The 14,303-nt window shown below is 35.8% G+C and overlaps 1 protein-coding gene across 1 annotated transcript in view; it reads left to right on the plus strand.

The window, feature by feature from the left end:
- The first annotated feature begins 3,310 nt into the window (after positions 1-3,310).
- Lipi (lipase I) overlaps positions 3,311-14,303 on the plus strand; it is a 39,283-nt gene continuing 28,290 nt past the window's right edge. The window contains exons 1-5 of the mRNA XM_057763858.1: positions 3,311-3,346; positions 3,506-3,889; positions 5,802-5,910; positions 7,719-7,820; positions 13,266-13,355. Of these exons, the coding sequence (XP_057619841.1) occupies positions 3,545-3,889; positions 5,802-5,910; positions 7,719-7,820; positions 13,266-13,355 (646 nt within the window). The 5' untranslated portion in view covers positions 3,311-3,346; positions 3,506-3,544. The remainder of the gene's footprint in view (positions 3,347-3,505; positions 3,890-5,801; positions 5,911-7,718; positions 7,821-13,265; positions 13,356-14,303) is intronic.

The raw sequence follows: 14,303 nt of genomic DNA on the forward strand, positions 1-14,303 counted from the left end.
CCAACCCTAAAATGGCTCCCTTAATTAAGATATATACTTCCCTGCTCCCATATCCATCCTTCCATTATCCCAACCATCCCATCCTCCCAAGCTCTCCCCATCCTCCCCTTCTCACTTGTCTTTCCCCATCTCCCCTTTCCCCATCCCACCCCACCCCCCAGTTCCCAATTTTTGCCCAGCAATCTTGTCTACTTCCATTATCCAGGAGGATAACTATATGTTTTTCTTTGGGTTCACCTTCTTATTTAGCTTCTCTAGGATCGCAAATTATAGGCTCAATGTCCTTTATTTATGGCTAAAAATCAATTATGAGTGAATACATCCCATGTTCATCTTTTTGGGTCTGGGTTACCTCCCTCAGGATGGTGTTTTCTATTTCCATCCATTTGCATGCAAAATTCAAGAAGTCATTGTTTTTTACCATTGAGTAGTACTCTAATATGTATATATTCCACACTTTCTTCATCCATGGACAAGGGCACTGAGTTTTGATCCTACTGCATGTACTGGCTTTGTGGGAGCCTAGCATGTTTGGATGCTCACCTTCCTAGACCTGGATGGGGGTGGGGGGGACCTTGGACTGCCCACAGGGCAGGGAACCCAGACTGCTCTTCAGACTGGAGAGGAAGGGGGAGGGGAATGAGGCGTGGGGAGTGGGGGGAGAGGGAGGGAAAAGGGAGGCTGGGAGGAGGCGGAAATTTTTAATAAAAAATAATACAAAAAAAAAAAAAAAAAAGAATGGGAGTTCCAAAATCCAATAGGTCTGGCAGGCACCGCGAAAGCGCACCTGCATCCCTAGGTTTTTCTATCTGGGCTCTAGGTGGCTACACCCTAACTAGGTGTGATTGGTTGAAACTATCAGTTGATAGTTTCCTCATCAATCCCCAGTGCCCATGAAAACAGGTGGGAATATCTGTGAGTGTCTATAGCACCAGCATGAAGAGCCAGAGACAAGTGGACCTTTGGAGTTCCCCTTTACTGTTAATTTAGTGAAAATGGCTAGCTTGTGGGTTTGTGAGCTATCCTGTCACAAGACAGTCACATTGAGGGTGGAAAAGAAAGGTTTCCGGTGCTTTGCAATGGTCTTCTCATAAATGCACACAGGGGTCTGTGCCAATACATTTATGTGCCCGCACCATGTGTACATACACACATGGTATCAATGAGTGTAACAATCACTCGTGAGTAGTAACTTTCAGAATAAGGCCTAAGATTGTTAGTGCCCAATTATTCCCATTTAAAGTCTTCTCATTCTCTTTAATTCTATCCGTCTAATGAATTGTTTTAACAGGAAAGATTGATCTCATCACTATTCTCTTTGTAACCTCAGTTTTCTCTCTTGATATTTTAGGATATTTAAATTTGCCATCGAAAGGCAATGGAAGGTATAAAAATCTTGGTGAGTCTGATTGAGTGATTTTTCTCTACATTTTGGGGAGTTTGTTGAGTTTGCAAACCATGCCTTACAATTATGTTCTTAGTTAATGAAACAGGCTTTCTCTCTTCTCCCACCAAGTAACTCTCCTCAAGGAAGTAGCATGTTTAAATTTGTTTAAATTTCTCTGCATCTTTTGTCTTCATTCTCATCATAATTTTAACACCTCCTCTATTATGTGTTCCTGAAGAAAGAAATTTCCATATCTTATATGATTTTATAATTTGAATGTTTATTACACAATTGTGTTTTTCCTTAATTGGAGTTTTAATTGTCCTTTTCTTTAACTGATCCTTTTTTTATAACTTCTAAAATTTGCCTCAATAGCTTCTTTCCCTTGCTTTTGAAATGACATTGTTTTCTTCTATTCTGAATAAGAATGCTTTAAAAATTAGCAATTAATGCTCTACCTGGTAATAGATGCTATATTTTTCTGATGACTATTTAGATGTAGGTCTTTCCCCATTATTTAAATAAAAGTTTTCTTACTAGTTAATTTCCCATTACTCCTTCTAGGACGAGGCAAAGTCTATCAGGGTTTGTAACCAAGCAGATCTTTGGATTATCAGATTATATTTCGCACTTGTCCAAACTCGGTAATAAATGTGGCGGATATGTATAACTCACACAGTTTGTTCAGCACAGCAAGTTCATAGTCACCATGGAACTAAATGTTCCTCGTTATGTCTTCCTTTATCTCTGGCACTGTGTATGCAGGATCAAAGGTCTTCTCATTACATATCCATTGTTAAACAGGGAAAGTTGTGCAAGTGTTATAGCTTCTTGACTGGCTTCTTTCCTCCAAATTACTTTGACAATAATGCATTTGTATGCTCTAAATTAGAATTACTATAAGTATTGTATCTTATGTGCAATATTAAAATAGTATTTTTGTTCTTTTCTTCCTGTGCTCAATTTCTAAATTTTGAATTGCTGAGATGAAGTTTACTAATGCCTTTTAAGTATTTGACAAGTACTAAAAAATTTACTTCCTAAATAGAATTACCAGATTAATGTTCTAGATGTAGTACAAATTTATGCCATCATTAAAATATTTTATACTTATGTTTATTCAATAATTCACAATTCTGGAAAGCTATGAAAAGTTAAATATAAAGCAGCCATTATATCACTGCCTTACAATTATTACTGCTATTGAACATTTCAGTTATTTCATTTTCTGGCTTATTTCTTTCTAGGATGAGCAGATGAGTAGATGAATAGACAGATGATGTACAGATGATTATAGAAAGATAGATGATAATAGGTAGATAAAAATTTTTACTCTTTGTGCCACTGTGCAAAAGCCTGTGACTGATAACTTTAGAATTAATGCAATTGTTTACTTTATTAATTTAAATCTTATCAAATAAATAATTTTAATGCTAAAAAACTCCAAAACAACATTTTATCATTGCATTCTCTCATCGTTCACTTATATGTATTTTGTATATATACACACCTACATTTTGTTGGGATGATTCTCTTCTCTTTCTCTGTCCTCTCTTCCTCTCCACTTTCTCTTCTTCTCAGGCTCTTGCTATGTCACCACGGCTAACCATGTCCTGAAGGTACTTCTACCTCATGTTCCCAAGTGCTGGCATTATATGCCTTGGAAAGAATTTTTCACTACTTTAAGTTTAAAAGCAAAATGGTAGACTTTATTTTTATTTGTGTTAATATTGGTACTGGCGAGCTTAAGTTTTTTCTCATTAATAAGTACCCTTCTGTAAAGCTTTTGGGAGGATTCACAAGCAGTTTATCTGTCTTCACTGCTGATGTTTCCAGTGATTAGTAAAAGGAATGATTTCAGCCTGACACTTTCTATTTTATTTGAAAAGAGTGTTTGTCATTTTTAACCTATCACATTTGTTCATATTTGTTTGTTTGTTGTTAACCTATCTCAGGGAGGCTTTTTGTCTGATCCAATGTGAGTTTTAGCATTGTAGCTGCTCAGTAGATCACATTAAAGTGTCAATAAAATAGAATTCTGTTCATTTGTACAATATTGCACCAATAAAACTGCAATGTTAACCTAATACTCACCCTGACTTTTCTTTCTTTACAGAGACTAATAAAAAATGTCTTGAATTCTCAAAATTAAATGCAATGTATTCCCTAAAAGATTTGTTTACCTCCAATCTAAAGATAAGTCTGATGATGTATACAAGATACAATTCAACCTGTGCAGAACCATTGTTTGGATCTAATAACTCGCTTAATGCCCGTTTCAACTTGTCAAAGAAAACGGTCTGGATTATTCATGGATACAGACCACTGGGATCCACCCCAGTTTGGCTTCCGATGTTTACTGAGGCATTTTTGAAACAGGAAGATGTGAATCTCATTGTCGTAGACTGGAACCATGGTGCTGCAACTTTCCTTTACAGAAGAGCTGTTAAAAACACCAGGAAGGTGGCTGCGAGTTTGAGTGTGGCCATTCAAAATCTTTTGGTAAGTATAAAAAATTTTAAAATATACATGCTACGCAATATATGGGTTGCTATGTGACATCACAAAATTAAAACTTTTTCCATAAACATTTGAGACTTTATAATAGACATATTGATTTTTGTGGCCATATTTTGTCTACTCTAAATAATTTTATATTTTAATTTTACATTTTTAATGTAAAAACCATTTTATTTTAAACAATTAAAAATTTAAGGCTCTTTAAAACCTTATCTATCCTGAATTCAGTATAAATTAGTGATCTTATATGGGAAGTAGACATTACTGTAATCTCATTACATTTTTTAGTCATCATTGCTAAGAGCATTATTATTTTGAATTTCCAATTTTAAAAATATTGTGACCCAAGAGAGAAGTGGAGAAAATAATTGACAAGAAGATTGACGTGTATAAAACTGAATAATTGACTTTTTCCTGAATTATAACTGTCTCTAACTGATAAACAGGGACTTCATAATGTAGAAAGTGCAAGTTAGGAAGAGAATTTAAGGAAAAGCCATGGTCTTTTGCTTACAGAGGATTTATAGGAGCTGGGAGGAAAGTAGCCTTAGTTTTGTGGTTTGGAGAAATACCCGTTCAGCTTTGCGGACATTGCTTTGAGGAATTTGAAGAACAAAATTGCTTTGTGCTGGCCAAGTCCCCCTTTAGCTCTCCAAGAGTAGTGAAAGTTCAACATCATTTTATGAACCTTCAGACATCACTGTATAGTGTGGACCATCACCAACTCCAATTAGCTCCCTGGGAGTCTGCTGGAAGATACACACGCTCAGTGAACTCACAAAGCTAACTACCTGAGGCAGACAGATAGATGTTCACACATTGACTTTAGATTGTTTATCTGTTCTATGTAACCTGTAATCCTGGAACCCACCTTAAATCCAAGCACTCATTTTAGCATTTCAAAAGTAAGAGTGGCTTTTATACTTTTACCAATTCTATTAGGGGTCATTGATATACCCTGAAAGAAAAAAACAGAAGAATACTAGAATATATTTTGCAATCAAACTGATTCAGGCTCATATCTTTCCATTTGAGACACTATAAAAAAAAAAAAACACAGTAAACTGGCTCTGCAGACATACCTGCAGACTAAGAGACCTAAGAGCAAGGGATTGGTGGATTCTCGGCTGGTAAGGCTCACTTCTTGGTTCGTAGTTGGTGTCTTTTCACAGTGTTTTTACGCTTTGGGAGACTCAAATAAACTTCTTTGAATGTCCTTTATCAGGATATTAGCCTCATTCTTGAGTGTCCATACTTTATAATATCACTTTTTCTAGTCTCTGCTCGATACACATAACATTAAAGGTTAGGATTTTAGCATATTAATTTTCAGAGGCACAGAAATCCAGACATCACTGACTTAAAATACATCTTCATATGTCGCTTTGTACATGTCTTTGACTTCTGAACCTTTTTCCTTAGTAAATGGATGTTCATGAATGTTGTTTAGTTAGTGTTTGATAGGTGACGGGAAGAGTTTTAAGTAACAAAATAGATATGAATAACTCAAATGGCAAGCTGAAATATTAAATAAAAACTTACAAAACACATGTTGAGGTACTTACCACAGAATAAACATTCGGTCATGCCTATTATTACTACTTGATCATTAAATGCCTTGATAATTAAGTATTAAATATCTCACTATACATTATGGATATTTAAAACTTAAATTCACAACTGAAGTTGAATGGTGTTCCTGGAAACAAAAAGAGAGAAATCAGACATTTCAGGATGCAAGCTGAACAAAGTTATCATCTTTTCAAGGTTGTAAGCCCCTTACTTATATCCCAGAAATGCATGAAGTCAGAATGAACTTCAGAGTGTCAGTATATTAGGAATTATTTGTGATTTGCCAAAATTAAAATCATTGCCTTGTATTTTTCAATTGCAGAACCATGGAGCATCTCTTGACAATTTTCATTTTGTAGGTATGAGCTTGGGGGCTCATATTAGTGGTTTTGTAGGAAAACTATTTCACGGTCAACTTGGAAGAATCACAGGTAAAAATTTTTTTTTTTCCTTTTTGTAAAATTATCATTTAAGCACATTTTCCTCCTAGAGTTTATTCTTTTTAAAACCTGAAGACACTGCTGTTGACGGAGGCTGCTTGTTCGTTCCTGGCCAACCAAACCTGAAATAATCACGAAGAAACTATATTAATTAAAACACTACTTGGCCTATTAACTTATGCTTCTTACTAACTAATTCTTACATCTTCAATTAACTTATTACTGGTAAAGTTCTGGGGCATCTCTCTTCTTTGGCAGCTATACAGCACCTCCTCAACTATGCCTACTCCCTCTCTCTACATCTTTGTTCAGATTTTCTGACTGGCTTTAATCTGTTATGCCATTGACTGAAAGCAGCTTCTTTATTAACCAATGGCAATGAAACCTATTCACAGCACACAGAAGGGAATCCCATATCACACGGCTACAAAATATATTCAAATATTACCTTTTATTGGATTGTTAATTCTTCTTTAGTGGTTATGGTAAACATGAAAAGCAAGTATTATATTTTTATAGCTTTATCTATATGTCAAAAGCTACATGGGAAAAATTGATCCATCAAAACAATCATTTATTTATTAGCTAAAAATATTAGCTCTTATAGTTCACTTTTATACACGCTGTTGGATTTTAATTCTTTTAAACATTCACTGGAGTACTAGACAAATCAGCAGTTGCTATTCAAATTTGAAACATTCTCATGTTCACTCAGGCAACAATGACATGATGTTTACAGAGATTTCCATCATTTGTCTACATCAGGTTTATTAAGCAATTATCCATATGCATATCACTGAATTATTATAATCCCAATTATTAATGAAGGATAACATTGTCTTAATAAAATTTCATAAAAGAAAGGAGAGGTAGAATTACTCATATTGATGCACATGCTTACTTGCCTATTCCTCTGCCATCACACTATTGCAAAATTCTGAAAGACCAAAAATATAGGCTTCTCACATAAGAAAAATGTAGAGAAAGAGAGGGTGGGGTATTATGTCAGTTAGGCTAAATAAAATAGGACAATAGAAGAGTGTGAAGTGAACAATAGTTAAAATAATATTAATTTATATATTAATGTGGGTAAAAGAATAACTTAAAAGAGTAAGGTTTTTTTCCCCTTCTGCTCCATGGGTCTGGAAAACTAGATGTCTCGTTCTCCAGTGGATTTTATTCTATTTCCACCCCTTTGCTACCAGAAAGTCATGATCTGTGAATTTTAGTTTAGAATTAATCCTATAGAATAATATCCATATTTCATAGAATTTATAACATTTTTACTTAAGAATGTATAGGAAACTCTTAGGAGAGATGACTACTAAGAAAATAGCAAATTTGTTCCATCCACTAACCTGAGTAGTATTGATATCTAAAATGTATTTTAGACCTATAGGCAGTCACAGGATGAAGCCAGTAAGGCAAATAATTCAAAAGAGGTCTGAATGGTATTCATTAGCTCTTTTCCTCAATTAGGAGGGATATCTGTTACTATTAAATACAAAGTTTCATAAATTACTCTATCTGCTTCTTAGATAAAAGTGCTAAAAATAGCTTAACAATATTCTGTTGAGACATTTCTCCTGTTTTTAGAATAGCTATAAAGGTTGCCAATAAATATTTAAATAATGAAGGCACTTGTCATTTGTCAAATTTAATATCTTTATATAGGCCTATTAGACATGTTTAAACTAAAACTGAAGATATTTGTATTTATAATCGACAATACAACAAGTATAAAATATAACAAAGTACTAAAACATTATTAGACTGATACTTCCTATTTTTTATTTCAGGTCTTGACCCAGCTGGACCAAATTTTTCTAGAAAACCATCAGATAGCAGATTAGATTACACTGATGCAAAGTTTGTGGATGTCATCCATACTGATTCCAATGGTATAATAATAAGTATCTATTAGTTTTGTGTTTAAAAGCAAAGTATGGAATATAGATTCCTGATGAAGATGTTGTAAGAAGCACTATGGATAAAATGTTTGGGGTTTAATGAGTTTTGGGTTTTGTTGTTGTTTGTTTGCCTGTGTTTTTGCAATGGTTTCTGGTATTGTTTGCCTTGTGTTTATTTATTATTACTATTTTTTTCTTATTTTCTTTTTAAAAACAACCTTTTTTATTTTACATACCAATCCCAGTTTTTTCTCCTTCCCTTCCTCTTGCTCTTTCCACCTTTCCCCTCCCCCAAACCCCAGCCCCACTCCTCAGAGAGTTTGAGGCCTCCCAATGGGGTTTAAAAAGTCTCTCTAATCACTAGGGGCAGGAACGAGACCCCCCTCCCCCGTATCTGAGCTGAGCAAGGTATCTCTCCACGGTTTCCATAAAGCCAGTTTATTACTAGGGATAAATACTGGTTGCATGGCTGGTGGTCCCACAAACTGCCTAAACCTCACAACTGTCATCCACATTTGAAGGGCCTAGCTAGGTCCTATGCAGGTTTCCCAGCTGTCAGTCCAGAGTTAGTGAACTCCCACTAGCAAGGATCAGTTGTTTCTGTGGGATTCCCCATTATGATCTTGACCATTTTGCTCATATCATAGCTCCTCCTTTTTGTATGACTGGACTCTAGGAGCTTGGTCCAGTGCTTGTATCGGCGTAAATGAAGGCACACAGAAATTGTAATAATATATACAGCTTTAATTGGGAAATAGACTTACAGTACCAGAGGTTCCAGTGGAGAACAGGAAAGCAGAAGGGGCGGCGGGGAGTGCACCCACAATCTTTATAAGTAAAAAATATCCTCAGGGGACCCCGCCCTACCATAAAGGTGGTTGGCTGGGTCTCCCCTACAAGTACTTAGCTGTAGATCTCTGCATCTGCTTCTATCAGTTACTAGGTGATTGTTCTATGATGACAATTAAGATAGTCATCTATCTTTCGACTGGGAAAGGCAGTTAAAGTACTATCTCTACTATTGCTTAGATTTTTGGCTGGGGTCATCCTGTGGATTCGTGGAAATTTCCCTAGTGCCAGGTTTCTTGCTAATCCCATAATATCTCCCTCTATCAAGATATCTGTTTCCTTGCTCTCCCTCTCTGTTCTTCCCCCAACCAGACCTTCAGGATCCCTCATGGTCTCCTCCCCACTCCCCATATCCCCTCTACACTCTCCTTCGACCTTTCACCATTCCTTTTCCAAGCTCACAATTTACTAAGGAGATGTATTCTGTTCCCCCTCTACAGGCGTATCCATGTGTGTCTCTTTTAGAATTCTCCTTATTTACTGGCTTCTCTGGGGGTTTGGACCATAGACTGGTGTAGGAGGAGGGGTCTCTTGTTGCTTCCTGTCTGCTCAGCCCTGAAATAATCACATAGAAACTGTAGCAATTAAATAACTACTTGGCCCATTAGCTCTAGCTTCTTATTGGCTAACTCTTACATATTAATTTAACCCATTTCTATCAATCTGTGTATTGCTATGTGGCTGTGGCTTACTGGCTAAATTTCCAGTAGGGATACATGGCTTCTGTCTGAATCTGTCTACTTTTTACCAGCATTCAATACAGTTTATCCTGCCTATCTATGTTCTGCCCTGCTATAGATCCAAAACAGTTTCTTTATTCATTAATGGTAATCACACCATACAGAGGGAAGTCCCACATCAGACTGATTATCCTTTGCTTTGTGTCTAATATCCACTTATGGGTGACTACATACCATGTTTGTCTTTCTGGGTCTGAGTTACCTCACTCAAGATTTTTTTTTTAGTTCCATCTATTTGCCTGCAAATTTTAAAATGTCATTGTGTTTTTACCACTAAGTAAGACTCCTTTGTGTAAATATACCTCATAGTCTTCATACATTCTTTGGTTGAAGTGCATTGAGGTTCTGGCTATTATGAGTAATGCTACTATGAACATAGTTGAGCAATTGTCCTTGTGGTATGACTGTGAATCCTTTGGGCTGGAAATATGGCTCAACCATTAAAGGGCAGGCTCACAACCAAAAATTATGTGTTTATGTTTTAAGAATTGTCATGTCATTGGATAAATTGAAATTTCATTTTTAAATAATCATCTTCATTTTATTGGCAGTCACTCACTTGATAATATTTCTTGCATTGGTCTGATGTGGGATTACCCTCTATATGCTGTGAATACAATTGCTTAATGAATAAACCTGCTTTGGTCCTATAGCAGGGCAAAATAGAGCTAGGAGGGGAAACTAAGCAAATTGGTGCTCCAACATGTGCTGACTACATCCATGTAAAACCTGAAAAAACTTGGAAAGAAATTCTAGACACAAAAGAACAGAATTAAGCACAATTTCTTGGTAGCCAGCCTTTTTTTTTTCTCTGCTGGGCTCTGTTTGCAGGCAGAGAGTAGGGGCTCTGCGGATTCTTTAAGAGAGGTCTTCCTGACTCAGCAGTAGCAGCAAACACTGTGTGGCTCTTTTAAGAAGGCTTCACGGTTCCTGCTAGTTACAGGAACAGCTCTGGCTCTTTCAGGAGGCCAAGCATTTGAGTGGGGTTTTGGGCTCGGGTGCTTGTATGCTAGCTCCAGGTTACGAGGAAAGGAACTGAGAGCATGCATGCTACTCAGTACCCTGGCCTGGGCTCAGGTCTGCTAGGAGTGCACAGGCAGTAGAGCATGGAGGATTCCCACCGACATACACAGAGACATTCCCAGGCTGAGAAGTGCACTGCATGGCGGATTTAGCTTATACAGAGATAAAAAGGGCTTATATGCTGCACAGTGCTACCCAGAGTTGAGGTGGTGAGCGTGGTTCACACCCAGCAGTCCCAGAGTGGGCGGTAAGGTACCTCTGCCTTACTGAAAGCCTGAGAGAGGCAGAGCCAGCATTCAGGGTCTCTGTGACTAAGATGCTTACCATTTTAAAGCGTTCCTGGTCAAAATGATTATAGATACACAATAAAGACAGATTCAGACAGAAATAAATAGGTCATAGTGTGTTTAAAGATGTATGTAGACTTGGGAGAGAGAAGAAGAGTATAATTATAAAAAGAAATAAATAATTTCAGAAAATAAAACAAAGTCTTTAAGGAAACAGAGTACAGACAGTCATAGATTAAAGGAGTAAAGAAAAATAAGCCACGTAAAGATGGAATATACACAGATAGTCTGGATTAAGTATATTGTTGTGCTTTCTTTGAAATTTTTGACTGGGAAGGAGCTGCTAAGCTAAACATACATACATACATGCATACATACATACATATGTACATATATTAAAGTTATCTTGACTTCAAAATTTGGGTCTAAGGATATGTTGCTTTAGAAAGAGGTTCTGATTTTGTTTCCACAGAGGATGAGAACCTGTGGATTCCTTGAGACTAATGTGGTTCAATGAAACAAGACCCCCTGAAAGGTCTGTGTAAACCTGCAAAATTACTTCGCACAACAAAAAAATAGGAAGCAGTTTGAAGAGAACTACACCCAAATTCCCTAAATGCTTGTTTATAAACATTTGTTTACATTTATAAGGGGGGTTTGCAATAGAGATGAATACTTTTCATTGATATGGATCTTGGTCTATTGATAAATTTAAGGTCAACTTTGTTATATGTATATTTCTGCTCTTGATTAAAGTATTGTGTTTGTGCAATTCATTTAAAAAAGTAATTTATAGTTAAAAATACAGATTAATAGATAGTCATTTATAATAGTCAAACTTGTAGTCATGTTAGTTAGGTATTTATATATACAGAAATATATTTCAGATAGGTAAATATTCTCCAAATCTTTCAAAGATGTGCAGAATATGGCATTTAAAATGTTTTAAGAGCTTAGGACTTTTCATGACAGTGAGACACATCTGCTCCGGTCAGTACCAGTCTACTTCAAGAGGAAACTGGGAATTGAAGAATCTCCTTATAGACTTTGTTAGTCATTTTGGCAAGAAATTGCTATTGCCTGGACTGCTTAAATGTATGCTTTATGAACTGGACATGGAGAACCCACAGGAAAGTTACTGCTGAACATTCCATAAAAGAGGATGGTCCTTCAGTGTACCTACTTCACAGAGGAAACTAACAGACATTCTGCATGAATGAAAGCAACTGATGGACTTTGCCATTACAAGGCAGAACAGATCTTCAAATTTCCTGCTTCATGGAAAAGTCTGCTGGATACTATGGGCCTGTAGGCTGAAGATGGATGCCTCAATGTTACAGAAGAACTTTGGGTAACTGAACAGCAGTGAGGTATCTCTATCAATTCTAGAGCTTTGGAAGTTGCTTACAATGCACTTCTGGGATCTTTGATGAAGTTGAGGAATAGATAGTTATAGTTTTCCTTAGTTAAGACAAAAGATAAAGTAGATATAAATATTTGAACTCTATTTTTTTCTTGAAACCTGTTTTGTTGTATGTAATCTTGCTATGTTAAAGTTAAAACGTTCCTTTTTATTTAGACAAAAAAGGGGAGGGGATGTGGGATTCCAATCTATATGCTGTGAATATCATTGGTTAATGAATAAAGTTGCTTTGGTCCCATAGCAGGGCAGAATAGAGCTAGGTGAGAAAACTAAGTTGAATGCTGGGAGAAAATATATGGAGTCAAACAGACACTATGTAGCTGCTCCAGGAGACAGACATGCCAGAACCTTGCTGGTAAACCATGAGTCTTGTGGTAAAATATAAAATAATAGAAATAAGTTAATTTAAGATGTAAGTGCTAGCTAGAAATAATATTAAGGTATTGGCCAAGCAATATTACAAATAATATAGTTTCTGTGTGATTATTTGGTGTCTGGGCTGCTGGGAACAAATGAATAGTCTCAGCCAACAATAGTCAATGCTGCTATTTATGTTTCTGTTCATTTTCCTCTTGTGATGTATACCAACTGGAGCTGAGCACAACATTAAAACCACAGAGAAGGACTGTTTTTCTATAAGGAGAGAATAATTTATCTATTGATTTTAATTGTCTTTATAACGCTGTTGGTAACACTGGTTAGAAAATATTGGATAAATTCATTAGAAAAATTATTGAAATTGCCCTGAGCCTTTTTTGATTGAATGGATGAGTTTATTAAGTTGAAAGAAAGACGGGGGGGGGGGGGCAGGGTTAGGTTACATAGCGGGTTCTAGAGTAGTTTGGGATATTGCTTATATCCATATCTCAAAAAAAAAAAAGAAGAAGAAAGAGGAGAATTAGGAGGGGAAGTAGGAAGGAAGGGAAAGGGAGGAGGAGAGAGGCAGAAGATAGATATGCTGGAAGCAGAAGAAACTAACAAAGTTAAAACTTGCATTTGTCAATGATACAAATTTCTGAAGAGTAAGTTTATTGAGTGTTAACAGATTTTGTTATATACAACTGCTCAAACAACATTTTATGCTTTTTAATTTTATGGGTGCTTTCCCCTCTAGGTTTAGGCATTGTAGAGCCATTGGGACATATAGATTTTTACCCAAATGGAGGAAAACAACAGCCAGGTTGTCCTACAAACCTTTTTTCAGGTACATGATAAGTATTTTCATTCTTTTTTCTTTTATTAAAAATAGACTTTTTTCAGATGATATATTCTGAGTACGGTTATACATGATTCAAAATGATATGACAAAATAGCTTACCATTTTGCTCTCATAAACTGTGGGTAATATTTTCATATCATATTTTTTGCTAATGACATAGAATAGTTATTGACAAGATATAATTTAAATTTATACAATTTAATACACATAGGTTACTAACATATATTACATTTAGTAATGGATGAGGACTCTTTTTGTGTGGTTTTAACAATTTTAGTTCATCATTTTAAGCACAAAGAGGAATTTAAATTCATCTAGAAAACATATATAGCCAAATATCTTAGAATTTGAGTTTGATCCCACAATCTAGCACTTATGATCAACGTATTACCACATATACACAGATTTTCAACCGTGACCACTTGGTTGTACCATACATGTAGTAATGAATGGTCTTTGAGTGTGGAATCTAGCTCACTTTGGCACCATGGCAGGTTAACACATGGTCAAATGCCACCATGGATAGAGAAGTTCAAACTAATGGAAACATGTATGAAAGACTGGGAGAGGGAAGTGAGATCAACGAGTTGTAACATCACTTGTTTTCAGAGACATGTTTTACAATGGATCAAATGTTTAGGAGTATAGAGTTAGAAAGGAAAGACACTATATTAGTAATAGTATAATTGTAGCCATGCACTTGGGTAGCCTGTTAAATTTAAACAGCCATGCTTTACAATTATTACTTTATGCAAATGTCTTGTTTATTTCATGAGAAAATCATGCCCAATTTAAGATTTTAATTGGTTGATATGTAACTATTTTGTGGTCAATGCTTTGCTTGTAAAAAAAAACCACAGAATTTAATGTAACTTAATGGTCAGTATTTTTCTAATTCTCTTGAACTTGATTTTATAGTTGTTTTGCTTGTTT

This window comes from Chionomys nivalis, chromosome 3 (genome assembly GCF_950005125.1).
Source record: "Chionomys nivalis chromosome 3, mChiNiv1.1, whole genome shotgun sequence".
In the NCBI taxonomy this organism is placed as follows: Eukaryota; Metazoa; Chordata; class Mammalia; order Rodentia; family Cricetidae; genus Chionomys; species Chionomys nivalis.